The following is a 25,760-nucleotide window of genomic DNA, read 5'->3' as shown; positions in this document are numbered from 1 at the left end:
GGTCTCTCTCTCCCTCCAGGACGCTGCCCCAACTCTAAACACCTGGCCCCACAACCGGGGACTCAGGAAGCTGCCCAACTCGCTTCCTCAGAGAAGAAACTCAGGAGCTGCTGGGTCTCCTAGCTGTTCACTGGCGTTGCCCCAGGCGCTCTGGAATGTAGCTTCCAGGTTCTCAAGTCCAGCAGGACCCGCCCCTTGCGGAGTCTGCCCCAGGTAGAGCCCAGCATGGGTTTTGTGAAAATAGACTTTATTATAATAAAATGTCTTTTTAAACAAATGCCCCCACCATCCCTCACCCCTGGAGACCAAAGTGGGGGTGGGGTCCAGTCAAACAATCTCCCACCACAGCGAAGGAAACATGCAGAGACTCACCCAGCCGGTGGGGGCGGAGGGGGGAATGGATGGTTAGGGTAAGGGCGGAGAGCCCCTACCCCGCTCTAAACTGGGAATGTATGAAAATAGCTTCATAAATCTGTCCTTTTCCCCAGCCCCAGACTCTGATGGGGGCCAGAGGAAAACGATGCAAAAGAGAAATTGAATCCAATGAGCAAAATAAGGCAAACCCAACTCCTGCTTTCTGCCTGCTGGCCCCGTGGGTCTCTGGGGTTGAGGACACACGGGGGTCAGAGGCCGGCGGGCAGGGAGGGGTGGAGCATTCTGTGGGTGGGGTCAGGCCCGCTTTGGCATGGCCTGTCTCCTTCCCAGGCCTGTGCAGTGGAAGCGAGATGGAGGAAGCCGGACTGAGGCACTGAGTATGTACATATATACACGGCTCTGCCGCCTGCCCCGTGGGGAGGGGGCTCGGGACAATCCAGTGCAAACTTTCCTTTCTGGGGAGGGAAGACATGATCGGGAGAGCCAGTGTCATCAGAGGGAACAGGCCCCTTCCCCCCATCAGGGTCCCCCGTCCTGGGAGCAGGGAGGGCCAGAGAAGGGGCTGCATCGTGGGGTGAGAAACTACCTGTAGGTGGGTGGACTAAGAGTCAAGAGTCCCAGGTCCAGTCCTGGCTCTGTGTCTGAAATGCTCAGCCACCTTGGCGAGCTACTTCCTCTCTGGGCCTCAGCTTCCCCTCCTATAAGAGGAAGGTGTCCACTCAGAGGAGTCATCCTCAAGGACTAATCTAGCTCTGACCTGCACGGAGTCTCTGAATCCGTTCCAAGTGCCACAGTGTTAATGCAGAAGAAGAGAAGTTGGGGCCTTCCCCAGTCCGCCCCGCTAGGACAGAGATCTTGGGGCCTCAGGGGGCCACTTCTTCCGCAGGATGAGCCAGAGCATCACTCCTTCTTCCCAGAGCCCAGTTTCCTGAGGAGCTGCTTCCCCTTGGAGAAGAGACCCCGCACCTTCTCACTTGTGCCCTGTGGCTCCCCCAGTTCAATCCTGGGGAGGCTGCCAGGGCCAGGGCCAGGACCAGGGGCACAGGGCCAGCCCAGAGGCACTGGGTGCCCTTGTGTTGAGCTGGCCCAGTCCTGGAATGTGAGAGAAAAGGGACAAGGTCAGGGCCCAGCTCCCTGCCCTAACCTGACTCCTTTAGCCTACAGCCTCAGGTGCCTACAGCCCACCCATGTCGCAGAGCTGTGGTCAAGAACCAGAGCCCCCGCACCCCACCCTTGCCCTCCCCCAACAAAGCACAGAGAGGCGCACAAGCACAGTGATGCTGAGGAAGCACTAAACTAGGAGTCCAAAGGGATAGAATCAAGCCCCTCCCCTTCTCTGGGTCTCTGTGGGGTGCTGGGCTGACAGACCTCAAGAGTCCTTGAACCTGACCCTCAGGAGGGATACACTGACTTCCCCCATGTTGTCCCCTCCCAATGAAGGGAGAGCAAGGACCAGGGCCACTTGGAGGCAGCTGTCGCCTCCAGAGAAGGTGGTTCTGCACCAGCTCACAGACAAAGGAGCATGCCCTCCAGCCCAGAGGAGTGCTTCTCCAGGACCTTGGTTGGGGGCAGTGCCCACCCACGTGGAAAAGATAAGGACTCTTCCTTGAATGGCTTTGGGAAGCTGTCGGGGGAGCCTGGGGCCGGAGGCAGTCAGGTGTCAGCCCCAGCCCAAGCAGGGAGGCTGCCCGGCCCCTCCTTTGGCATCCCTCCCTCGCTGACCCCCTTAGCTGCACCTGCAGCTGTGAGCGTTCCCTCTGCTGCAGGCCCACCCAGTCAGTACTGTTAGTGGCCTCAGGACAGGGACTGGGCAAACAGAAGAGCCACCGGGAAGCCTCCCCCGACCACCTGTTCCCCCACATTCCCCACCGTGATCTCCTGTGCCCAGCACATGTCAGGTCTTGCCAGCCTGCATGTTGCCCACTCCCCACACCCCTCCTCAAACCTCCACTCGCCATCAGAGCCTGGTGGTCTCCCGCCAGAGTCAGCCATGGAGCCCAGACCCGGGGCAGGGAGCTGGGGGTCCAGCTGGCACCCAGCCCCACCAAAGCCCTGGAGAAGCAGCAGGGCCTGCCCACCAAGAGGTCTGGTAGCTCCTAGAGGTTCCAGCATCTCCTGCCAACCAGCCAGAGCTGGTGGTTGACCGGGAGCCCCAGGCCCTTCCCACTCCCTCCCAGGGCTCCTTCTACAACACGGAGGGGTGGGGAGGGTACTGCTGAGGAAACAAACGGAAGGGTCTTGGGGCCCCCGAGACACAAGGTGTGGGGCATCTCTGGCCTCCGAGTGCTTGAGGCCCCTGTTTGTTCCCCTGAGCAGAAGAAACTGAGGGTTGCAAGTAAAATCACGCATCTGATCCCCTGATGGGTCGTGATGCAGAAGACAAGGGTGAGGAAACTATTATTACCGGTGGCTCTACAGTGTCATCCTTCTGTCACCAGTAATAATCATAATATTATAATACGCCATCATCATATAATATCATGTACACTGGTGAGTCATAATACGGATGTCATGTAATATCCCATAAGCTGCAGGTGTTAAGGAATCTGAGGAGTCAGCTAATATGGACATTATACACTGAGATGCCATGTACTCCTGTGACAGCTGGCACGGGCCAAAGGGGAGGGGATGCTCCTGTGCCCAAACCTGGCTGAAAGCAAGAGCCCCCACTCCCTGGAAGAGAGTGAGGAAGCCAGGTGAGCTCCAGCATGGCAAAGGGGTGCTGTCTGATCATGGGGATGTGATGAGTGGGGGTCACATGGACATAGGGGCCAGTCCCCCACTTACATGTCGCTCTCTCTACATATAGCTATCTCCATCTAGCACTGGACTCTTCTCTTCCTCGTTCTCTGAAGACCAGGGAACAAAGAGAGGACATGGGTTATGGACAAACCCACCAGGTCTCCGCCCAGTCACCAGGTCCCCAGGTCATGGGGCTGGTCCTGCTTCTCATCACCTTTGCCTTTGGAGCTAATGCAGATGGAAACCCAGGGGTTTCTGGTTCGGGCCTGGCCTCCTTTCCCTCTCCCTGCCCTGTGAGGCTGGAGCTTAATCGTACCCCACCCCACGAAGATGCAAACTCTAAGAATGAGGAGGCTGGGCCTCGTGGGACAATGGGCTTTCAAAGGCTCCCAGGGGAGAAGGAGATCCAGCAGGGTGGGCGGTTCCCTGAAACCAGGGCTGTGGCTGGCTAGGGGTGTGGGGCACACAGGGGTCCTTTTACACAGGGCTCCCTCACCTGCATCAGCCCCGAGGTGTGGGCAGCTGGCTGTGGAGCAGAGTCGCAGCCATCAGCCCCCTGCAGAGAGGGCACTACTCAGGGTGCCAGGCTCACCTGCATCATCAGCCCCTGCGCCCCCCCACCCCCCAGCCCTGGCTCCACCAGCACACCGGCAGGGTAGAGACCAACTGCTGGGCTAGGAGCCCAGCTCCTCACTGACCTGACTCTCGGCCTGGGGCATCCCAGACTCCTTGTTTAAGCTGCTCGCCTCAGGCCCAGGGCCCTCCAAGAAATTAGATGGCACCAGGCCCCTCTGTCCATTCAGTTCCCCCTGGAGAGGAGATAGTGGTGAGACTGAGAGTAGGAGAGAGGCCTCAGCCCCACCCCCTTGACCCAGAAGCCCCTGGAGGAACAGCCTGGGGTCAACATCTCTGTCTTGGGAGGTGACCTGTCCACACCTCCAGGCATCTCTCAGGAACCCTTGCCCATCCCCTTCCCAGTTCTGGGTCAGCCCTTTGAGAGGCTGGTGAGGTGCTCTCACATAGTAGAAGCCATCGTCGTCCATGCCCCCAAAAACAGTGATGACATCCCCTGCTCGGAAGGGCAGCTCTGCCTGCGGAGAGACCAAGAGGCAGGTGTCAGCCCCGGGAGGCCCTGCCACCATGCCCATTGGCTGGGCTCTCTCCGAGGGCCCTCACCTCCACATCCACGTTGGGGGAGCTCTCCCGGGGGTTGTAGTCGAACGCAGCCACCATGGAGCGGGGAGCTCTCAGGCTGGCAGAGGGGACCAGCTCGGGGGGGCCTAGAGGGGAAGGAGAGGAGATTCCCAACTTTCTCTAGACTCCCCCACCCCACCCCACCTCTGCATGGGAAGCCTGCTGCCCCTGTTCCCCAGCTCCCCCACTAGTTGTAGCCACAGAGGAGAGACCAGAGGGACAGCCCACCCCACCCCTTTCCCCAGTCTCCCTACCCAGGGAAGGCCCCTCACCTGCACAGTGCTGGGCAGGACCTTCTGACTCAGCTGCGGAGAGAGAACATGCATGTGAGCCCCCCCACCCCCCCGCACATACACACACACATCCCTGCTCAGGATGGCACAGGGCAGGCAGGATGCTCAGCCTCAAAGAAGTGATGCAGGAGAAGGCCACTCAGAGAGCACCTGAGCCTAGCCCTTTGGTTTGGGTACTGAACTACGGCCCACAAGGGGTGACTGCCTCCAGGCTGCCCAGAACTTATAGTCAGGTGCTTTTTGGAACAGAGGCCCCAACAAGCCACTCCCCATCCCCACTGGAATGAAGTACCCTCCTGGAGAAGGGACGGACGTGGCGAAGGTCTGCCCGGATACCCTTGACCTCCGCAAATCTCCACGTGTGTCTCCCCAGAGAGCCAAGCGATGACCCCCCATCCCCACCCACCCTCACAGGCCCCCGAAGGAGAAGGGGATCTTACCCACCTTTCTTGGAACGGCGGGGCTTGGGGGGAGGCCGAGCTGTGCAGGCTGTGGGGTACAGAAAGGAACCATTCCCTGATCCAGGAAGGCAAGTAGATGTAAGAGAGAAACTGAGGCAGGGACTAGGGCAGTGACTGTGGAGTCTCCTCTTGGGGCCACTCCAGGGTCCCCACACTCAAGTTTCTAAAGGGTATTCCTCTCCCACCACAACCCCCAGGATCCAAACTACAAAGCGCATCCCCTGTCATGGACCCCACTGCACGTGGCAAGCTCATTGCGGTGGTCACACTGGCTGAAGTGTCCGTGAGGCCCCCGTGGCTTTGCTAGACTCTTAATAAGCAAGGCGTCCTGCCGCCACTCCAGACACTGGCAGTCTCCACGCCCCGGACAAACAAAGCTCAGGAGGGGCTTGAGTTGGAACTGGGGCAGCGGGACTTGGGTGAGGGGCAGCAGCAGGTCCTACCTGAGCCCTCAGTGAGAACATCTGGGGACAAATAGCCCCGCTGAAATAGCTGCCGTCTTCCTGCAGGACTGTCCACAGCCACCTCGGCCACCATATTGCAGGGGATGTAGCCCGTCCGGCCTGCGGCTTCACCCCGGTAGAAGCCATCAGCATCCTTTTCTCCAAACACCTGGAAGCAAAGGCCAGCTGTTTCGGGAGGCCAGGTCAGCACACTCCCTGTGCCCAAGGTCCCAGCCCCGCAGCACCGCACTTGGAACTGCAGAAGAACACTCTGCCCTGTGTGGGCCATGGAACAGGAAACGGGGGGGGGGGGGGGGGGGGGGGGGGGGGGCAAGGGCCAAGAAAAAAGGATCAGAGGGATGAGAGAAAATAACCCTTTCCGTATTATCATCATCAACTGCTACCTGCACGTCCGTTCCCCCGGCCCACCCCAGACTGGAGCTCCCCACCCTCAGAGCCATGGCAAAGGCCTTCAGTAAATGCCTGGAAGCATTACAGAAGTTGTGAGGTGGATGCCAGCGACTATGTTGGGTGACACACCAGGCAGCTCAGGGACCCCGTGTGTACTGAATCACGTAAGCCTCACGGAACCCTGTGAGTAGACACTAACATCATCCCCATTCTACCAATGGGGAAACTGAGGCCCAGAGGAGCCGATCTACTCAAGGCTGCACGGCCAGAAGCGGCAACCCTGCTCCACGTGGCTCCAAAAGCTGTGTTCCGGCCCGTACGTGGTGATATCTCCATGCAGGAAAGGAGGGAGGGCCCAGCCAGCGAGTCACCTTCAGGATCTGGCCCTCCCGGAAGGGGAGCTCCTCTTCCCCGGCGTCAGGGTTGGGTGACATTGACACAGGGTCATAGTCAAACAGAGCCACAAAGACCCTGACAGGCAGGTCCTGGTAAGCCAGCACTTCTTCTGGGGGGCTCCTCAGAGGGGCTACAGAGAGTTGGGGGGGAGAGAGAGAGCAATAACAATGAGTTCTGGGCAAGGGGTTAGGAAAGGCCCCCTCCACCATGCCCAGCCCCCTGCAGGTAGGTGCTCACCCGGCTCGGCGGTGCTTGGCCTGGGGGCCCGGGCCCTTCTACGTGGGGGGCCCCTCCTCCCAGAGCTGTCTTGCCCTCTGGGCTCCCCAATCTCTGTTGCCTGCAAAGAGGGAGCAACAGCAGGCAGAAAGGTCACACCATCCCGCTGGTGGGCACCTCAGCAGAGGCAGGCCCCCCCCTCCCGACAGGTGCTCCCCAGCTCTGCCCCGTCAGCAGAAGCAGCGCAGCAGAGCAGGGACACAACATTCCTCTCCTGGAGACCTGGCCCAACCTCACCGGAGATTCAGACACCCCCACGGGGGGAGGAAGGGCAGGAGGGGAGGCCCCAACTCCAGCCCCCCTGGCAGATGTGTGCAGCTGAGGGGACTAAGGTGAGATCTTAGAGCTGACCAAGGAGCGTGTGAGAGGAGGCCCTCTTCTCAGCGTCAGGGTTGGGTGACGCTGGACATCACAGTCAATGTCCTAAGCAGAGGAAAGGACCACCCCGCCCAGAGGCAGGGGGCTGGCTGGCGGCAATTGGCAACTAACAATAACAGAATATTGTGCATCCCAGTTCCGATCAGCAGAAGCAGCAAAGCAGTGGAATGTGGGTGGGAGGAGGCAGGTGCGGGAGCCCCGAGGCCCGGCCCCACCTCAGCTGATGAAGGCGGCAGCAGCGTGGAATGGGAGCAGCTGGTGGGCAGCAAGCAGAGCCACTGGAGGCGGCAGCAGGCAGGGGGCTGCCCGGGGTGGGGAGTGCGCACGGACCCGGGAGGCTGGCTCCTTGGCTCTGCCAGTCGCACTGCGGCCTCTCCGCTCTGGCTCGCCTTTCTCCCAGGCCGGGAGGCGTGGGTAGGGGTTGGGGCCCGAATTGGCCTTCAGGGCCCCCTTGGGCTTTCCTGTGGATGCTGTCCCCCAGGCCTCCCCATCTCCAAGGTAGCAGGAGCTGGTGATGCTGATACCCCCGCCGCCCGCCTCCTGCTCGTCCTCAGAATCATATTCGATGCTGATTTCCAAGCACTTTGGGGAGAGGCAGCTGACCAGGCCAGATTCTGGGGTCTGGCCACGCAGGCACCTCAGGGAAGGGGCCGGCCGCCCTCTCCCACCAGCCTCTGGTCCACCCCTGGTGCCCTCGCCCACAGGCGGGCTGCCCTTCTCCCGTGTGGGGCCTGGTCGTCCAGAGGCCTGGGGCCCGCCGTTGCTGAGAAGGCGGCTGCAGTGTTCACGGGGATCTGGGGACCGCTTGCGGTTTGGGGGCTTCTCGGCGGAGCCACCTCCTCTCCTCCCGCTGCTTCCACCAACCAGTCCGGGCATGTCCTCCAAGTGGTCCCTGGCACTGCAGGGCTCAGGAGACAAGGGACACAGCCCAGGTCCTTGCAGTAGACTGCTGTCACAGCCCAGCCCCAGCAGTGTGGGCTCAGGTGGGCTGGGGTCTCGAGGAGAAGAGCCTGCCCCCGGCTTCTCCTCCTCCTCCTCTTCTTCCTCCTCCTCGGGAATGCTGAAGAGCTTCTTGCTGCAGAACTGCTGGAGGGGCAGCTCCAGGATCTGCTCCAAGATCTCCTCGTCACTGTCAGTCTCAGAGAAGGGCTCGGGATGGGGCTGGGGCTGGGGCTGGGGGAGGAGGAGGGCGGCAGGGGAGAGAGGTCCATGGGAAGAGGAAAGAGCTGTGACCTTTGCCCTCAGATGAGGGCAGGGGTTGCAGGTAACCCCATAGCCTTCCCTCAGCTTCCTCCACAAGGAAGGACCAGAGAGGGGGCTGCCCCCAAATCACATGGTGTGTCCAGGGCAGAGCCAGAGAAAGAGTGAGGGAACACACCCAAGGAACAGGCTGCACGGATGCTCGGGCCCCTGAGTGGCAACAGCAGGCCATGCCTGTAATAGCAGAGAGGCCTCCCTACCCCTTCCCCTGCAGCTCCCAACACAAGGATCTCTGATGGCCAGGGTGCTGCATCTGGTGTGCTGGAGTGAGAGGAGGTACACAGCACACAGCTCCTCATCCTCCCCTTTCTTCCAGGAGGGCAGAGGCCAATCCTGAGCCACTTCCTATCTGCTTCTTAGGACAGGGCCCAGGCCACACACCCAGAATGCTGCTGGCACTCAGCGGTGGCTGGAGCAGCTGCTGACACATAGGGTGGAGGCCCCTGGAACCCCAGGGCTAGGGCCCACCAGCCCTTCCTCATCCCGTTACCTTGGGCCCATTCTCCCTGCTGCTGTTGCCAGCAACCTGCTTCTGGAAAGAGCAAGTCCTGGAACCCAGCTCTTCCTCCTCTTCTTCCTCTTCCTCCTGGATGTCTGACAGATCTGAGTTCCTGCCCTGGTCTGCGAGGGAGTTCACCAGGCGGACCCCAAGCTCTGCCATGTCCTCCTTCTGAGAGAGGGGAGGCAAAGGACGAGATGGGGGAGGGCAGTGAGGGGCTTGGGGTAGGGAGCATGCTGGCAGGTCAGCCCCCGCCAAAACGAAAGGGTCCCCTGGCAGAGGAAGAGGGTGATGTCCCAAATGGGGGTCCAGACGATGGGGGTGGGGAAAGGAGACGGATGGAAGCCTAAGGGGGAGAGAAATCAGGGGAAATAAAGTGGCAAAGAGACGGATACACAGCCCAGCCCAGAGCAGAGGGCCAGCGGACGGAGACCAGAGTGCGGCTGGTAGGAGACCAGGAGGCACGCCCGATTCTTTGCGGTGGCACAGTGTGTCCCCAAACCTACCTCGGTCCTGGGCCTCAGCCCAGCCCCCGGGTCTCCTCTGAGGCTGGCCTCAGCACAGGGCACCTTCTGGGCCACTGCTCCTTCGGGGGAGCAGGGTGCCGGGCAGGCCTCTCCTGTGGTCCTCTCGGCCTGCTCCTGGGCTGGTGAGGAAGCAGCAGGCCAGGGAGCCTTCTCACCCATGGCTGGCTGGCCGGCCCTCCTGTCCTCTGGGGTGCCCAGCACAGCTGCCCCAACCTCCTCCTGGAATGGGAGGCACTGAGGAAGGGCCCAAGCCCCAGGCCCTTCCCCCAGCCTCCACCTGCTCCCCCCTCCCCAGTAGGGTACCTGGGAACAAGGTGCTGGGGGCTCCTCTTGGGATCCTTTTGGTATCTCGCTGAGCGGGCTTGCTGGAGGGCCCCCAGGGGACTCTCGAGTTCCATGGAGCTCAGGGCAGTGGACAGGAGAGCTGGGGTCTCCAGGCCCTGGGGAGGCTGGAGCAAGGGCTGGTCTGGCCTCTGAGCCTGGACGTGTTGAGGGGGAGGAGCAGAAGACCCTGGCTGGCAGGCAGGCCGCAGCCAGGGCTGGGGCAACAGGAGCTGGAATGGAGTCGGCTGACTCGCCATGGGGCGACATGGTACGCACGGCCACCTCACTGCACACCTGTAGCAGCTGCAGCTGGGACAACTCCACCAGCACGCTGCCTGCTGTGGGCGAGGCCACCTCCATGATCTGCAGGGTGGAGGGAGCACAGGACGGGAGAGGGAAGCTGAGATGGCCAAGTGCGAGGACACAGCAGCAACAACGGTGACTGGCATTTGCTGGGCGCTGCGCTAAACCTCATCTCATTGAATCTGCCTGGCCACAGGGCTTCCACGGTAGAGCAGTTTTTTTAATCCCAACTACCAAAGCCCACGCTCTTAACCAATCTGCAGCCTAGTGCCCAAATGCCAGGTACCAGGCATCGCTGTGCTAAGCTGGGAGGACTAGGCCTCCAAGCAAGAGCCCACATCCTGCTCCCAGGGTGTGGGTGGGCAGAGTCCCTAGGCCATACCTTCTGCCCATCCGCATAAATGGCATAGCCCGTGACCCGCACACCATTGGAGGTGCCCGCAGCATCGATTGTTACTGGGAGCCAGCTGATGATCAAGATTCCAGGGGAGGGCCCTGGCTCAATCTGCACATCCAGAGGGGCGTCAGGTGGGCCTGGGGGAAGGGGACACAAGACCCAGTAGTACAGGGCACTCACCACCAGAGATAGAGCCCAGCCCATTTTGCCATTCCCTGAAAACGCCAATTGCAACAGTCTCCCCTTCCACCATCACCCATGGCCTGGCCTCCCAGGTATCGGTCAGCGCCCAAGCCTGCATACCTGCTGCGAGGGTCGTGAACTGCAGGGTGGCCGTCCGCTGCTCTGGCCTCTCCCAGCCTGGTTCCCAGGACCCTCCAGGTGGGAGCTGAGCCTCCACTCGGGCCTGATAGAGTGTACCAGGCCGCAGGTGGCAGAAGGTGGCCCAGTAGGTACTGGGGCGGGCAGGGGGGCATTCTTCCCCATTGAGGTAGATGGCATGAGCCAAGTTGCTATCGCCAGGCACCCAGGTGATCTCAGCAGAGGTGGCTGTCAGTCGATGGACCTGTAGCTGGCTCGGTACCACCCTGGCCCGGGTGCCCATTGCCAAGCAGCAGCGCAGAGGGTCAGAGCTGCCCCGGCTGGTCAGGGCCTGCACAGAGACACGGAAGGACCCAGCCCGCAGGTCCAGGTTCTCAAGCACAGCCTTAGGGGGCGCCCCGGGTCCCAGGGTCTGACGCAGCTCCCCGTTCACGCAGATGCGGTAGCCATGTAGCTCCACTCGCTCAGGAGGCGGCTCCCAGGCCAGCACCACGCTGTGGGCCAGCTGCTTGAGGACAGCCAGATGGCGGGGGTAAGGCACAGCAAGGGGCTCGCCCAGGCCCTCAGGTGGGGGGCTCAGACTGAGCTGGTCCCCTGCAGCCTCCTCCTCCTCGGATCTGGGCTGGCTGCGTCCCCCGACGCTCTGGCCCCCACTACTGCTGCCACCCCCACCTCCGCTCAGGAAACTGAGTTCAGGGCCCGAACTGTGGGACAAATCGGCCAGCTCCGAAGGGAGGGAGGTCAGGAGGTCGTCGTCGGACACACGCTCGACAAAATTGGAAGGGACCAGGCCTCTTCGGCCATCCATGAGCTCCCCTGGCAGAGGGAGGGCAGGGAAGGGGGAGACAGAGAAGGTAGAGAAAAACCAGTCCAATAAATGCATTTCAGCAATGGGCACTGGGTGATCTTCAGCATTTGATTCAAATCAACGTTTACCTGTCAGCATTTCTAAAGGACAAGGGCAGTCAAGGCCTGGATTCGGGAGGGCCTGCTCATTTGTGGGTTGTGTGACAACAGTCTTGCAGTTACATAGGAGAGTGCCTCTTCTCCTCCACGTGTGTGTGTATCGCCTGGAGGTTTGTTAAAATGCAGATTCTAATTCTGTGGGGCCTGGGCGGAGCTGAGATTCTGCGTTCCTGACTAGCTCACCACGGGCGATACTGACACTAAAGGACGGAGGCGGGTGTCTGTGCTCTGAGGAGGTGCGTGTGGAGCGTGTGTCTAGGTCAAATGTCCTGTCTCCAACTGCTCTTCAGTTGTTTTTCTTTTTTCACCTACGTGAACAAAATGTGAACAACTGTCGAATCGAGGTGGGGAGCGCTATTATTCTTTAATTCTTCCGTCCGTTTGACAAGTTGCACATTACAAATTGCCGCCTGGGCAGCAGGGGTGGGCCCCCCCTCGACTTCCCTCTGAGGAGAACAGACAGCTCTGAAGGAAGAGGAGAGGCAGCCCCTGGTTGGGGCAAGGGAAGGAATCTTTACAGACAAGAGACGTAAGGTACAGAGAAATGAGTCTCCTGTGCGTGCTGGACGGGATGAGGCACAGGCCCGGGGCTGGGAGCATGACTGGCAGTCAGTCTGGGCAGCGAGCAGAGGTAAGTCCTGCTACTGTCCTGCTGCCAGTTCCCCTGAACACCTGACGACAGACTACAGCAACATGTGTTGCTATCTGAGGGATGTCAAGGCAGGAAAAACACTGGGCACACTGCACGAGGTGGAGCTAATTTGGGAGAAGGAAACAGATTCCTGGAGAACAGATGAGTTCGTGACTGCTGTGCCTTCGTGGGTGGTGGGGGATGCAGTGGGTGGGTGCGGGCAGGTCTGACGAGTCTGCCCAGCACCCTCTCTTTCTCTCTGGCTAGGAGAGAAGAAAAGGTAAGGAAACCTGAAGAAGAAACAGCCGGGGCTTTCAACAAATTAGACCATGTAAGCACTGTAGTGGGTTGAACAGTGGCCTCCGAAACTATGTCCACATCCTAATCCCTGGATCCTGTGAATACGACCTAAAGTGGAAAAAAGCATCTTTGATGATAGAATTAAGTTAAGAAACTTGACATGAGATCATCCCAGATTACCTGGGTGGGTCCTAAGTCCACAGGCAATTGTCCTGACAAGAGACTCACAAAGGGAGACACTGAGAGATGAGAGGAGGAGGAGGAGGCGACATGAGGATGGATGCAGAGATTGGAGTGACGTGGCCACAAGCCAAAGAACACCTGGAACCACCTGAAGCTGAAAGGGACAGGGAACGGGTTCTCCCCTAGAGTCTCCAAGGGGGCGTAGGGTCTTGCCAACAGCTCTATTTCAGATTTCTGGACTCCGGAGATGAGAGAACACACTTCTGTTATTTCAGGAGACCCCACTGATGGTAATTTGTTACAGCAGCCCTAGATAATTAATATAAGCCCTAGTATGCAGGACTGACTTTAAAGGTAGGAGCCTTCACACTAAGCGATCCATAGCCCTGAAAGGCTGGTGCTGGCGTCCAGCACAGGCCCCAATGCTTGTGCCCCCGAGAGCGGCCCGGGTGGGACCAGACGCAGATGAAGCAGTTGCTGGGCTAAAGTGTGAGGAATACGGCATCCTGCATCCAGCCGTCTACGCACCTTTAATTCTACCCCAGACTGTACAGTGCAAATCCTAGTAATTTGTGGTTGTTTGTTGTTGCTGTTGTTTGTTTTTGCTGCACCGCCTCCCCCCCAAAAGGTGTTAGCTTTTCCTTTTTTTTATATCAAAAATCCTGGTGCCCAGCCGGGGCCGCCCTGGGGAGTCTCATCTGCAGGCACTGCCTGTCACCCAGTCTCAGTAATGGGGTATCTGCCTCAGCTGCCTGATGTCCCCCATGGCACTGGAGACCTTCCCTGAAGCCCCCCCCCCCCGCCTGGGCCCTGACAGCTGCTCACTACTTGCTGACACCCTTTCCTGGGCTCTGAACCCCCCTTACACCCGACTGGAGCCCAGCATCGGATCTGTGCTACGGGCCTGACCTCGACGTCGCTGGGGTGAAACACTGCCGTGGTCTGTGTGCCAGCACAGAAGTGAATTCAGCCAGAATTCCTTGTGTCACTGTCCATCATGTGGACTGTGGCAGGCCCTGCCCTGCCCTGCTTGGGGCAGACCCACAGTCAGACCAGCTGCCGCCCTTCCCAAGACCCTCTTTGCCCTTTCCGCATAGGCTGCCAGGTCTCTGCTGCCTGTTCGGTGAGCCTGAAAAGTTACGGGGAGCTGAGCATGCAGGGGAGAGGGTATGGGTGAGTGGAGGTCTTGGGAAGAGGAGCTTAATAGCAGAGGAACAGACAGGATGACCCTGCCACCTTCCTACCTTCAAAAAAGCCATCCTCATCCATGTTGCCATAGATGTAGATGTACTCGCCAGCGGTAAGCGGAAGCTCTGCCTCGGGATTCTCGTTGGGGCCCTCGAAGGGGTTGTAGCTGGAGGAGGAGGACAGTGACTTACATCCTACCTCCATGCCCCGTCTCCTCTCCCCACTGCCCTGGCCCTTTACAGAGGCCTGGTTGTCCACCTTTACGCCAAGCAGGATGCTCACTGCACCCGCCTTGGCCTAGCTAGGACATAAGAGGACACGTCCAGCTGGGATCCTCCTACCAACCCCATCGTCTCCCCAGGTGCCTCTGTCCTCTTTGGCCCCTTCCTCCCACACATCCCAAATGCTGGGGGGTGGGGCGCAGGGGCGAGAGGCCCACCTGTAGCGGGCTAGGAAGACTTGGATCCTGGCTCCTCCCCGGCTGCCCTCCGGCACTGCTGGGAGCAGGGAGACGCTGTCTGCCTCCAGCTCCTCCACCTCACTGGCTGTGTCCACCTGGGGGACAGCAGGAAGAGTCAATCCTCTCCAGGACCCAGGGCCAATGGCAAAGCAAGCGGGTTTCCTGGCTGAGCCAGCAGAGGGCCCCCTGAGAAGGGAAAGTGAGCACACGAGGGCAAGGCCAGCAGCAACGAGCCCACTGTTTTCTAAATCAGGTCCTGAGCCAGCAGGTCCTAGCAAAGCCCAGCTGCCTCTGATAGAGGCCGTGGACACAACCTGGATTTCCCCCAGAGCCCTGACCTCTACTGTACCAGCCCAGGAAATGACCACTTTCCCCATCAGAGAGCAGGCCAGCCACACTGGTATAGGTGGGTGTCCAATGGCAGTTTGTCTCCTCAAGGTGAAAACACAGCAAAGCATTCATACTATGAAGAGGTGAAAGCAAGGAGGCAGAAGAACCAGGTAGGGCCCACCCTGCCTAGGGTGTCCAAAGCCAGCACTACCATTCTGTCCCACAAGGGGGCAGTAGAGGCACGGAGCCGGGTTTGACCATTTTCTACAACCTTGGACTGCAGGGCTGCTCCTGTCCTAACCCCCTCCACTTTCTGGAGTTTGGAAGCTACAGAGGTATTAGAAGGTGACTGGAAGAGTTGTGAGCGATGCCCAAGGAGTTGGTAATCATAATAGCTGCCACATTTAAGGATTTACTGTGTGCTCTGCACTGAGGGAGGCACTTTCCTTACATTTTTTTTCATGTAATCCTCACAAAAACGTACAAGGCAGGTTTTACTAACTCCAAAATCCAAACAAGGAAACCAGATCTCAGACAGGGTCTTGCCTGAGACAGGGCTGGGATCTGAATCCTGGAACCTGTGTTCTTTTTCACACACCCGTCACTTCTGCTGCAGACGCTCTCAGAACAATCTCATTATGTGGATCCTGGTGCCAAAGTGTCTCCTCCACCCAGCCCAGGCCTCTAGGGCTTCTCTCAGCCCCAGAGGGGTGGGCCTGGGTGGCCCTGGGGTATGGCTCTACCTGAGCTCCCTGCCCACCCTGGGGAGTCCACAGGCCCTTCTCTCCCGGGGCCTGGCTCCACTTCCCAATGTGGAGCCTGCAGAGGTCAGCAGCCACCCCACTCCTGGGGACCCCAGAGAGGTCAGGTCCCCTCCCCACCACTTCGCCCAGGCAGAGCCCGACCCCAGGACCCTCCCCAGCGCGGACCTCAGGCGTAGGGCACGACTTGGGGCTGTTGTGGATGGACTCAGAACGAGAGGAGTTGGAGAGAGACTCTGCCTTCTTGGCTGTTCTTCGAGGGACCCCAGCAAGGGAGGCAGAGGCAGGCTCAGAAGACTTTGGGGTGCAGCGTCCTGGGGATCCCGGTGGGAGGTCAAGGTCTAAAGAGAAGATGGCACATAGATGTGGGGTCCCCTCGGAGGGATGAGGGACCAACAGTCGAGCTGCTTGGATTAGGGGGGGTCAGGCCCTCCATAGCTGGGGTTCTTTCTGAGAAGAGAAATCTTTGGGGAAAATTTACTAAGACGAGGTGGAGGAAATTTGCGTGTATCATGTCACATGACCCTCAGAGCAGCCTGAGGAGGTCCACTGAGTTATTCCTTTCTTACAGCTTCGGAAACCACAGTCCCAGAGGTTTAGCAGCAAGGTCAGGATTAAACAGACTATTGAGTGAGAAGAGCTGGGACCACCAGCCCTGACTGGCTCCCGGACCTGTCTCTTCACGAGCCCACACTACTTGCTGCTGAGTCCTGGAGCCCACCTCCCAACCACGACCACAGAGGTCTTACTGGAGGGAAGGAGCAGCGGCCTGAGAAACCTGGGCCAGACTCCGGGACAGCCAATCCAGGCCTGGCTCTAACTTGCTGTGTGACTTTGGTGGGGGGTTGCTAGCCTTCTCTGACCCTGAACTATCTTATCTATACAAAATTCCCAAGCTCGGGATTCCAGGCTAATGTCACTGGGGGGGTCCACCTTACCTTTGGGGCCAGATCCCTGGCAGGGCTGGGGGACAGAGCAGCAGCAGGGGGGTGGTGGGCGGTCCCCAAGGGCACTGCAGCCCAGGGTCGAGGTGAGCAGATCCAAGGGGCCAGGGTGCAGGCGGAAGGCCTGGAGCTCCTGTGCCAAGAGGCTGAAGCGCTCTGTTTGGCTGCGGCACTGCTCCTCAAGCTCTCGAACCCGGACCTGAGCCAAGACCCACCCTGAGCCACCAGGCCCGGCAGCACGGCCCAGTCCCGGCCCCACACAGATCTCTGGGCCACAGCCTCTAGGTCTGGGCACCAACCCCGGGCCTGGCTGCCCCACTGCCCTGAGTAGTGTCTGAGCTGAGAGTGTAATGCCGGAGCTATGGGACGTCTTCACCCCCACCCTCCCCCCTCCAAGAAGGGCTGGGGCCTCACGCTCAGCACACCCTCACGCCCAGACACTGGCACTTCCTGCTTCTGGCTGCGTTCTGGGCCAAAAAGGATGATGGCTCCCACCCCCATCACTGCCACCAATATCACCTCGGGAGTTTTCTCAGCCCCACTGCTTGTCACCCTCCCACAGCCAGCGACCCAAATCCCTGCCCTCAGAGAGGTCCCCGGAGGGATCACACACGGGAGCTAGGGACATGTGGTGACAAGAATGAGCCAATTCTCAAGACGTTTTCGTCAGGTATCCCGAGGGTCCCAACTTCAGCGTCTCTCCCCTGGCCGACACCCAGAGGATCGTGGGTGAGACTGGTGAAGAATCTGCTCATGGGCTGAGTGGCTAGGTCTTAGAGGAGGCAAGGCCCCATGTCTGCTGGGTGTAGTGGCAGGTCGGAGACACAGGATGGCCTATATGTCCTGCGGGAACCCCAGCCCATCTCTGACCCTCAGTTCTGCTCCCGGTCACTCCCCTCTGTTCTGGACATGAGAAATGGGACCACTTGGACCTGAGGGAGGAGAGGCAGCTCACTGGGCCTGGAGGGGAGAGGGGATACCCCAGGGTGGTGGGGGGTCAGGAGGCTATACCTGCATGGAATCCAGGGTAGACTGTGGCAGGAAAGGAAAGCATAGAGGAGAGATTAGACCTGAGACCTGTGGGTCATCACCCAAAGAGAGTGGCTGGGAGAGAGGGGCCCTAGTGGACCCCTCCGGTCAGCTCCCCAGACTGATTGAGCATTCCTAAATTGAAGGGTATTTGAAGGTGAAGGCAGCCTCTGGGGGTAGGTGGTAATTGGAGCCTGCTGCCACCAGACCCAGGAGCCTGCCTGGCTGTGCCCAGCCCAAGGAACAGGCCAATGGTGCAGGGGGTTCTCTAGGCCCTTCCTGCAAGCCCACCCCCACCCCCACGCAGGCCACTCTAGCCCTCTCTGAACTGCCCCTGCCTCCCTTCAAGCTGGGGTTGCTGGCAGCCACGCCCAGGGACCTACCTCCAGCAGCTGCACGGCCCCTTCATGTTCCCTCTTGGCTTCTGCCTGGGCCTATGGGTGGGAGGAGGCAAAATGCTGGAGGGAAAGGATGAGGAATGGGGGTGGGATACAGGGAGACGGCAGGAAGGACGGAGGGAGGGCAGAAAGAGGGAGAAGGCAGAGGGAGAGGAAGGAGGAAGGGGGACTAGGAAGGAGGAGGCTGAGGGTTCCTCCCTCCCAAACTCCCACCCCTGAATCATACCTCAGGCCAGGGGCGACAGGGTCAAGGGAGGTGGCCTGAAGCCGCTTCTCTCTTTCTGGGACATCCACCCTCCAGTTTCTCTCCTACCTCTCGGGCGCTCCTTCTCAGCTTCTTTCTCCTGCTCCCCTTTGAATGTTGGGGTGCTGCTGGGCCCACTTTACACTCTTCACTCTCTCCCAAGAGACCCCTCTAGCCACATGGTTAGACACACTGATGACTCCAACACCTGTCTTCAAGGCCAAATTCCCCACAACTCCAGACTCCTAGATCCAACTGTCTCTGGATATCTCCACTTGAATGCTTAACACACAGCCCAAACTTGGCCAAAACAGAACCCAGAACTCAGGATTCCCTACCTCCGGGGACTGCTGGCCCTTCACCCCTCACCTCCTGGGGCATGAAAAGACCCACCGTTTGTCAGGGTCTACTCAGCCAATGAGTAACAGCGCCAGGGCTGTCATTCCATGGCTGGATCCATGGGGTCTTGCTGATTCCATCTCCAAAATATTCTCCAAATTCGTCCACTGCTCCCCGCTTCACTGCCTGCTCCCTAGTCCTGATGGCCATCATCTGGCGTTGCAACAGCCCCAGCACCTGAAGGCCCTGCTTCCACGCCCATTCCCACTGTCCCTCCTCATGGCACTGCCAACGCCACCCTCTAAATGATGGAATCAGACCACGCTGCTCCCTGCTTGGGACTTTCGACAGCTTCTAACCACTCGGAGGGCAAAACATCCAAACTTCTTCCACAACCTTTAACGCCCAAGGCGACCTGGCTCCCGCCTGCTCCTGCTGTTCTGTCCATCCTACTACATTCTAGCTACTCTGGTCTGGATCCCAACCTCTTCCCTGCCACAGGGCATTTGCACTTCTAGTCCCCTACCTGGAGAGCTCTTCAGCTGGCCTCTTCTTGACCTTGAGATATTAAAACCCTCCCTGTTGACCTCTCTAAAGCGGCCCTTGCCCCATCCCAGTGACTGTCACATCACCCTGTTCACTGCCCCCACTGTGCTCGTCAGCATTGCACTTGTCAGCGACTGGGACCATCTCAATCACAGATCTTACTTGCTGATTGTCAGGGACCTGGTCTTTGCCCACCACTCTGCCCCAGCAACCGGCACACAGTGGGTACTCAGTAAATGCTCATTGGATGAGTGGATGACCAAGCTGGGGCCCAGTAGCCTATCACCTTCCATCATTCCTGCCCCCTGGACACCCCGTCCCCACCTGCTGCAGCCTCCGGACCTCCTCCTGCTTCTCCTGAAGGCTAAGCCGAGCCTGCTCATGCTCCACTTCCAGCTGCTGCCGCCTCTGGGCCACCTCCCGCATGTGCTGAAACACAAGACCCTGGGTCAAGGCCAGAGCCCCACCCCACCATTTCTGCAGAAGATCTAAGATGAGGGAGCCTCAGAGACCATGGGTTCCAGACACCCTCTGTTAAAAAGAGAACTAAGGCTAGACAACGGAGAGGGCCCGGGGGCTCCAGGCCTGGGCCTCAGGCCCAGTGCTCCACAAAGGGCATATTCCACTGCTCCACTTTCTCCCTGTGCCAGGAACCTGTGTCCTTCCCCTCCTCTGTACAGTCCTCTCACCTTCAGCACTTGCTCCAGGCTCTCCAGCTTGCTCTGCAGGCCCTGGCTCTTGCGAAGGGCAGAGTCCCTCTCCTGTGTCACCCCTAGGAGCTGGTCCCTCAACTCTGCATTCTCCCACTCCACCTAGAGACGGGGGAGTGACAGGGAGCAGGGTGCGTGAGCCTTGCCAAACCAGCTCCTTCACCAGGGGGAACAGTACCCTTCATCCTCCAGCCCCGTTCGGGGTGGGTGCCGGAGGAGACAGCCCCTCACCAGGGACCAGGGCTCTAGCAGGATCCCAGGCCACACAGCACCTGGGCAGAGTGCCTACCTGCTCCTTCTGCGTGGCTCTCCCGCTGAGCCGAGAGTTCTCGTCCACGAGGCGGGCATTCTCATTCTGGGCTTCCTTCAGCTGCAGTTCCTGAGAGATCAGAGGAGCTCAGGGGAGGGGGCCTGGCGCCCACATTCCTACTCTCCCTACACGGAGGACCCTCCCCGCCGCAGACAAGACCTTCCTCCCCCACCTGGAGCCTGCATCGGCCACGCAAGGAGAGCCCTGCAGCACGGGAGGGAAAGTGTTCTTGAGGGCAAGAGGGGTGAAAGCAGAGAGGGAGCCCACCCCCCGGCTGGCCTGGGAGATGGGGAGCTGGCCTCTGCGAGGCCCTCCAGAGCTCACCAGCTCCTCACATCGCCTCTGCTTTTTGCGGGCTTCCTGCTCCAGGCTCTCGCATTTCTTCCGCTTCTTGCTAAGCTCTGATTCCTGTGGGGTCAGAACCGAGGGCTCCTCATGTGGGAAGGCAGGGCAGCTCACAACAGGTGTCCTCCAGCCCCTGACCTGGGACTTACCAGCTGCTGCACCCTCTGCTGCTTCTCTGGCTCCCCTAGGACCGCAGGTGGGTTTTCCACATCCTCCTGGGGAGTAGCCTGGAAATGCCCAGGGCAAGGGCCTGGCACCTGGGAACAAGGCCCCAAGGCAGCGTGCTCCCAGCCCAGCCTATCTGTGGAGGTTCCCACCCCATCTCACAGTCAGCAAAGAGATCCCTGCCCAGGAAGTGGGGGTGCCCGTCTCCCCACCACTCCATCACCTCCAGGTGATGTGGCAGTGCAGAGGCTGCACCCCCTTGTCCTCCAGACACGGTGCTTTGAGACCCCAACACCCATGTGTGCCCTGGGAGATGGGTCCCTTATCCAGGCCAAAGCGTTCCCGTTTTAGCTTCTTCCAGAAGCAGCCCTGTTCTGCACTCAATAACTGTCCTGGTGTCCTCCTGTGACTGGCAGAGAACTAGGCGGCCACCTGGGTCCTCAGGGATGTGGTGTTCCCAGAGCTAGGGGTTCTGGACTATCCAAATCTGGGCTTGGCCTAGAGCAGTGCACACCTGGCCAGGGCCTCCTAAAGCGACCCCCACCCCCCATGCAGGCAGGCCCACCCTGCAGCACCTCCCATTTAGCTGTGCAAACTCTGGGGGAAGACAGGTCTTGACGGAAGGTGCATCTCCCTCCCTGGGCCAGGCAGAGGGGCAAAATCTGAGCAAGAAGCACCCTACATCCTGCGGCCTTGGTCGCTATGGAGTCCCTCCTCCCACCCCGCTTCCCAGAAGGAGGTGGACGTGAGTGCTACCCAAGGAGAGAGGATGGAGAGGAGCCGGATCTCTAAATTCTGGAGATGCGGAGTGGGGTCCCTAGCCTTCGCGACAAGGGCTTCCTAAGCCCAGCGCCCAGGGAGGGTCGCCCATACCTGGAGCCGGGGAGGATGCACTGCCGCCCGGGGGAATCGGGGCCAGGCCGGGCCGACCAGGCAGGCGCTGAAGGGGGCGTCCCCGCGCTACGGCGGCGACGGGAGGCGGCGGCTCAGGCTGGGCCCCGGGCGGCTGCCAGGGCAACCAGGGATTTGCTGCTGGGCTGTACCACTGGCTGCGCTGCAGGGGCGGCGGGGAGGGCAACGCGGAGCGCTCGTCTGGGGTATGGGGGGGACCCTAACTCCCGGGGGCGGGCACAGCGTAGGTACTAGCGTCGGGAGGCGGGACGGGGCGGGACCCTACGGCGGGGATCGGGAAAGCTCCCCAGCCCTTGGAGTGCGCACGCCAACACCAGGTCCTCCGGGCTCAGGGCACGCGTTTCAGGAGGTGATCCCGGAGCCACCGCCCCCCTCTACACACACCCACACACCTGCCCTAGTGCTGGCGCTCACCTCTCCCGGGGCCCTGGAGGTGGGCGCTCGGGCTCGGACCCGGACAGTGCGGCCCGGGGGCCGGAGCGGCAGGGACGACTCCTGCTGGTTGCGCAGGGCGATCTGCCTCTGCAGCCGCAATACCTCCCGCTGGGACTCGCGCAACAGCCGGTCGAAGTCCCTCATGTGGAGCCACTGGGGGCCCTCCTGGGTTGGGGCACAAGGAGCGGAGTTTGGTCTAAATCCCTGCCCGCCCTACGTTGTCCCCTTGCGGAGGGACTCCGATGCGCGGGAACCTGCACACCCTCCCATGCATACATGCCTTGGTCATAGGTGCGTGCTTGTATGCTTTCGCTAGCCCGTATGCAGACATACACAGTAACTCATTTACCGATCACTCACTGTGTGCCCGGCACTGTGCTAAATGCCTTGTGAACATCGCTTCACCCAAGTGTTAGGTATGTGTGGATTCACACAACCAGACCTACTGGCACACAGCCTGAAGTCTGGGGCACAGTAATTCCCAGGTCTGGGACTCATGGCTCCGCCCCCTTCAGTTCAAGCTTCTTCCCGCTCCCACCTGGGCCGTTGCCAGGGGAACCTACTCCCCAGCAGCCTCCACCTTTCCGCTTCATTTGCATCTCATTAACATCTCGGTCCAAGTCCCACAAGCCAGGCAGGTAGCCCAGGGTAAGGATGAGCTGGAGGGGGTGACCAGGGCCTCCTCGCACCTTGCCGGCCAGGGTGAGCCTGGCCTGCAGCTCCCTGCACTCCCGCTGCAAAGCAGCAATCTGCTTGTCCTTGGCCAGCAGGGCGCTGGCTGTCTCACTGAGGTCCCAGGTTCGCTGGCGGGCCAGGGCCTTCCTGCACAGCTCCAAGCTGGCCCGTGGATGAGGCACAGGGGCACTCACCTGGCGGGAGAAGGGGTAAGGCCAATGGTCTCTGGGGGCTGGGGCACTTCTCCCACTCCCAGCTCCTCCCAAAGGAGGGGTTAGGATGAAAACCTAGAAGTGTGGCCTCCTGCTTTTACCCTGCCTCTGGGGCCTCAGGGGACCCACAGCCTCATCTGACCCCCTCCCAGCAATCCTCAAGCAGGACTGACAGGGTTAACCCCACGTCCCAGTTTATGCCCAAAGGACACTGCTAATTTAGGGCTGCCACTGTGATGGGTCTTCGTCCCTGCCCCCACAGGCTCTGCACCCAGAGATGAGCTCAGCAGGAGGCTGGAGCCAGCACCAGCACGTGGTAATCCAGAATCCTGCTCTCTGCCTGCCCAGAAGCTCCCCGCCCAGCCCTCCTTTCCCTCCTGTAGCCCCAGAAATCCTCAGCCTCCTAACCCGGCCAACCCAGGTTCGCACTTCCTACACTTTGGCCCCTGAGTGCCTGCTTTCCTGGGGACTAAGAGTCCATGACTCCCAAACCCCACCTGTCAGGCCCAGCCCTGGCTTCCCTCTTTCCTGGTCACACAGCCTTCATCCAGTGGCCTCCAGTCCTCACCACCTTCAGGTTAGTCTCCTGCAGCTTCCGGGCCCTCTCCTCCAGGCGCTTGGCAATGACCGCCAGCTCAGCGTTCTTTCGCTTCAGCCTCCGAACTTTCTCCTCTGTCTCCGGGAAGCTGCTCTTCCTCTGACAAGGGGTCAGCCAGAATAGGGGCATGTGGGAAGCACCCCGCAGACCCAATCCTAACTGCTCAGGCCTTGGGCAAGAGCTCTGGGCTCAGAGTGGGGCCCTTGGCAACTCTAGATAAGGGTTCACCCTCTCTGGGTCAGGGATCATGTCACCTCCATGTGGCCCCCACTGGGAAAGATGTACATGGGATGAAGAGGAGGATGTTGAGGCAGAAGGACAGAGTGTCTGAGTCTGCCTTTCCCCAGCTCCAACCAGGACCCAGGACTCGCCTTCCCAGCCTCACCAGCATCTGGTTTTCCTCCTTAAGGGTGGCACAGCGCTGCTGCAGCTCCCCTAGGGCCCTCAGCAGCTCCAGGTTGGGCCTGTCCCCAAAGCCCATGTCCAGCTTGCCCTGGTGTAGGAAAGGACAGGGCACAGGGCCTCAGGAACCCACCCTACCCAGTCATAGCTCTCCTGCCATGGGCCAAGGAGACAGAGAGACAAGAAGACTCTCCCACATCCCAGGCCCTCAGAGTGCAGCGCAGGAGGTCCAGGAGAGGGAGCTATCTAGTCCTCCCTGCTCACACTGTCATCCCCGATACTGGCACCCTCACTGGTTGTCCCCAGTTCTTCCCATTCCTGCTCATCTCCTCCTGGAAAATGCCAGCTTGAGCTCCCAACCTCACCCTTCCAGGCTCCCTGGCCCCTGAGTCCCCTCCCCTGAAGTCCCCTCTCTCCATCTTCTTCAGGAGACTGTTCACACCCATCCCAAACCTTGTCCTCCCTGGCTCAGCCCAACACCGAGCCCCCTCCCGTGACTCTGCTTCCTCTGCACTCGGGTTCCACTATATACCTCCCTCCATGCACCCCAGATTCCTCGAGCCCCCAAGGATGAAGCCTTAAGGAGGAGGGGACACACATAGAGAGACTGTCAGAGAGAGACTAACAGAAGGAAGGGGTAGCACAGGGCCAGGTGTAGACAGACAGGCAGGGAGTCAGAAGGACAGATGGCAAAAAAAATGGAGCCACTGAGATTCCTGCCCAAAGACGGGAGGACAGATAGTCACAGAATCAGACCCACAGACAGAGACAGGCCACGAGAGGAGAGGGGGCAGCAGGCTGCATATCAGGCCTCGGCTGGAGGGCATGATGAGAGGTCCCCCCCTCAGACCAAGCCCTCAACAGCCCCCTTACCTTATGGAAAGCCTCCACCTCCGCATCCTCCAGCCTTGGGCAGCTGGGGCCCAAGCTCGCTGCTTGATGTCCTGGGCTGGACAGCCCCATTTCTGTTCCTTCAGGGTGAATGTCCCCTATAGCCCCAGAGCACTGGGCTCCCTTGGGCTTGAAGCTCTCCAAAGGCCTCAGTTCTCCAACCTGCAGAGCTGCCGGAGTAACGGCAATGCTTGGGGCTGCACCTCCAGGTTCGCCCCCCTGGCCTGGAGTCCAGTTCTGCCAGGTGGGGAGTGCCCATGACTCCATGGCTCCCAAGTCCTCTGGCCGCGGGAGGGGTATCAGTTGCTCCATGGTACTGCCACGGGGCCCCAGGACCCGGGCCGGGGGACATCCCCCAGCAAAGTAGAGGGGTCGGCGAGAGTCATGCCAGACCAGACCCTTTCCTGTCTGAGCTCCTGGCTTCACCGGTGCTCCATCCAAGGTTGGCCGAGTTCTTCCTCACCCACGAAGGAGGCTGTGGGAGTCCGGGCTGCCAAAGCTAGAGCTGGGGCTATGTGAGCTATGTCTGTGTGTGTGCGAGGGTGTCCCTGCGGGGGCTGGGAGGATGTGCAGAGGCCACCAACAGCAGAGCCTGGATGAGGGCGAGCGTGTGTCTCCAGGTCTGCCTGTTCAGGTCAGCACTGTCTTCTGTGTGTTCGGAGGCTGGTGCCCCTACTTGTGTGTGTTGGAGGGTAGTCGTTCTGTGTGCCACTGTCTGTGCCTGCTTCGGAGTTACCAGTTGTTTCTGTGTGTGTGTGGGTGTCTGTATTGCAGGGCTGTGGCAGCGTGTGATGCTGTCACTGGTTGTATCTGAGCATCTCAGTGTTGTGCAGCTGTGTGCATCCGTGTCATTGTGTGTCCGTCAGCGTCTGTGAGTCTGGCTTTCCATCACGACCCCTCAGCCTGGTTAGGGTCTGCAGGCTGCTGGGGGTGATCCCCAATGGTCCGATGTGGTCCTTTATCTTCTGCTCCGCTCTCTGCCGCTGCTGGCTAGCTGGGTAGCTTGCTGGGAGGCGGGGGCTGGTCCTAAGGAGGCCTGGGTCGGTGGGCTGCTTGCCTCATAGTCTCTGTCCCTGCTGGCCTCAGCTCTGGGGACTGCAGGGGTCTCCTACAATCCCGGAACCCCAAGACAGTGGGTGCAGAGGAGGCTGAGCCTTAGAATCTGGGGTTGAGCAGGGGAGAGCCA

General features: G+C 60.1%; 1 protein-coding gene across 6 annotated transcripts; it reads right to left on the bottom strand.

Annotated features, from left to right (window-relative positions):
- Nucleotides 1–495: 495 nt before the first annotated feature.
- Nucleotides 496–25,760, bottom strand: TSPOAP1 (TSPO associated protein 1). Of its 6 annotated transcripts, none has more exons than XM_036033670.1 (32): nucleotides 24,557–25,753; nucleotides 23,667–23,774; nucleotides 23,252–23,380; nucleotides 22,486–22,665; nucleotides 21,776–21,961; nucleotides 20,434–20,511; nucleotides 20,264–20,347; nucleotides 19,919–20,008; nucleotides 19,609–19,731; nucleotides 19,244–19,348; nucleotides 17,776–17,826; nucleotides 17,375–17,395; nucleotides 16,358–16,562; nucleotides 15,588–15,760; nucleotides 14,308–14,423; nucleotides 13,925–14,034; nucleotides 10,583–11,416; nucleotides 10,265–10,416; nucleotides 9,559–9,942; nucleotides 9,235–9,474; nucleotides 8,720–8,899; nucleotides 7,300–8,142; nucleotides 6,553–6,652; nucleotides 6,291–6,448; nucleotides 5,509–5,677; nucleotides 5,049–5,120; nucleotides 4,584–4,616; nucleotides 4,294–4,397; nucleotides 4,137–4,208; nucleotides 3,816–3,926; nucleotides 3,163–3,224; nucleotides 1,329–1,467 (listed from the first exon to the last, which is right to left on the bottom strand). In XM_036033670.1, the coding sequence occupies exons 1-31, from the start codon at nucleotides 24,884–24,886 to the stop codon at nucleotides 3,195–3,197; spliced, it is 5,571 nt and encodes a 1,856-aa protein (XP_035889563.1). In that variant the 5' UTR covers nucleotides 24,887–25,753; the 3' UTR covers nucleotides 1,329–1,467; nucleotides 3,163–3,194. The 6 variants fall into 6 exon arrangements, 5 of the variants coding, with proteins under 5 accessions (XP_035889562.1, XP_035889563.1, XP_035889564.1 ...); XM_036033671.1 differs by having other exon boundaries at nucleotides 6,291–6,445; XM_036033672.1 differs by having other exon boundaries at nucleotides 5,049–5,093; nucleotides 6,291–6,445.

The sequence above is a fragment of the Phyllostomus discolor genome, chromosome 8, assembly GCF_004126475.2.
Source record: "Phyllostomus discolor isolate MPI-MPIP mPhyDis1 chromosome 8, mPhyDis1.pri.v3, whole genome shotgun sequence".
Classification (NCBI taxonomy): domain Eukaryota; kingdom Metazoa; phylum Chordata; class Mammalia; order Chiroptera; family Phyllostomidae; genus Phyllostomus; species Phyllostomus discolor.
The sequence above is the reverse complement of the archived record's forward strand: the minus strand, read 5'-3'. Positions and strand labels throughout refer to the sequence as shown.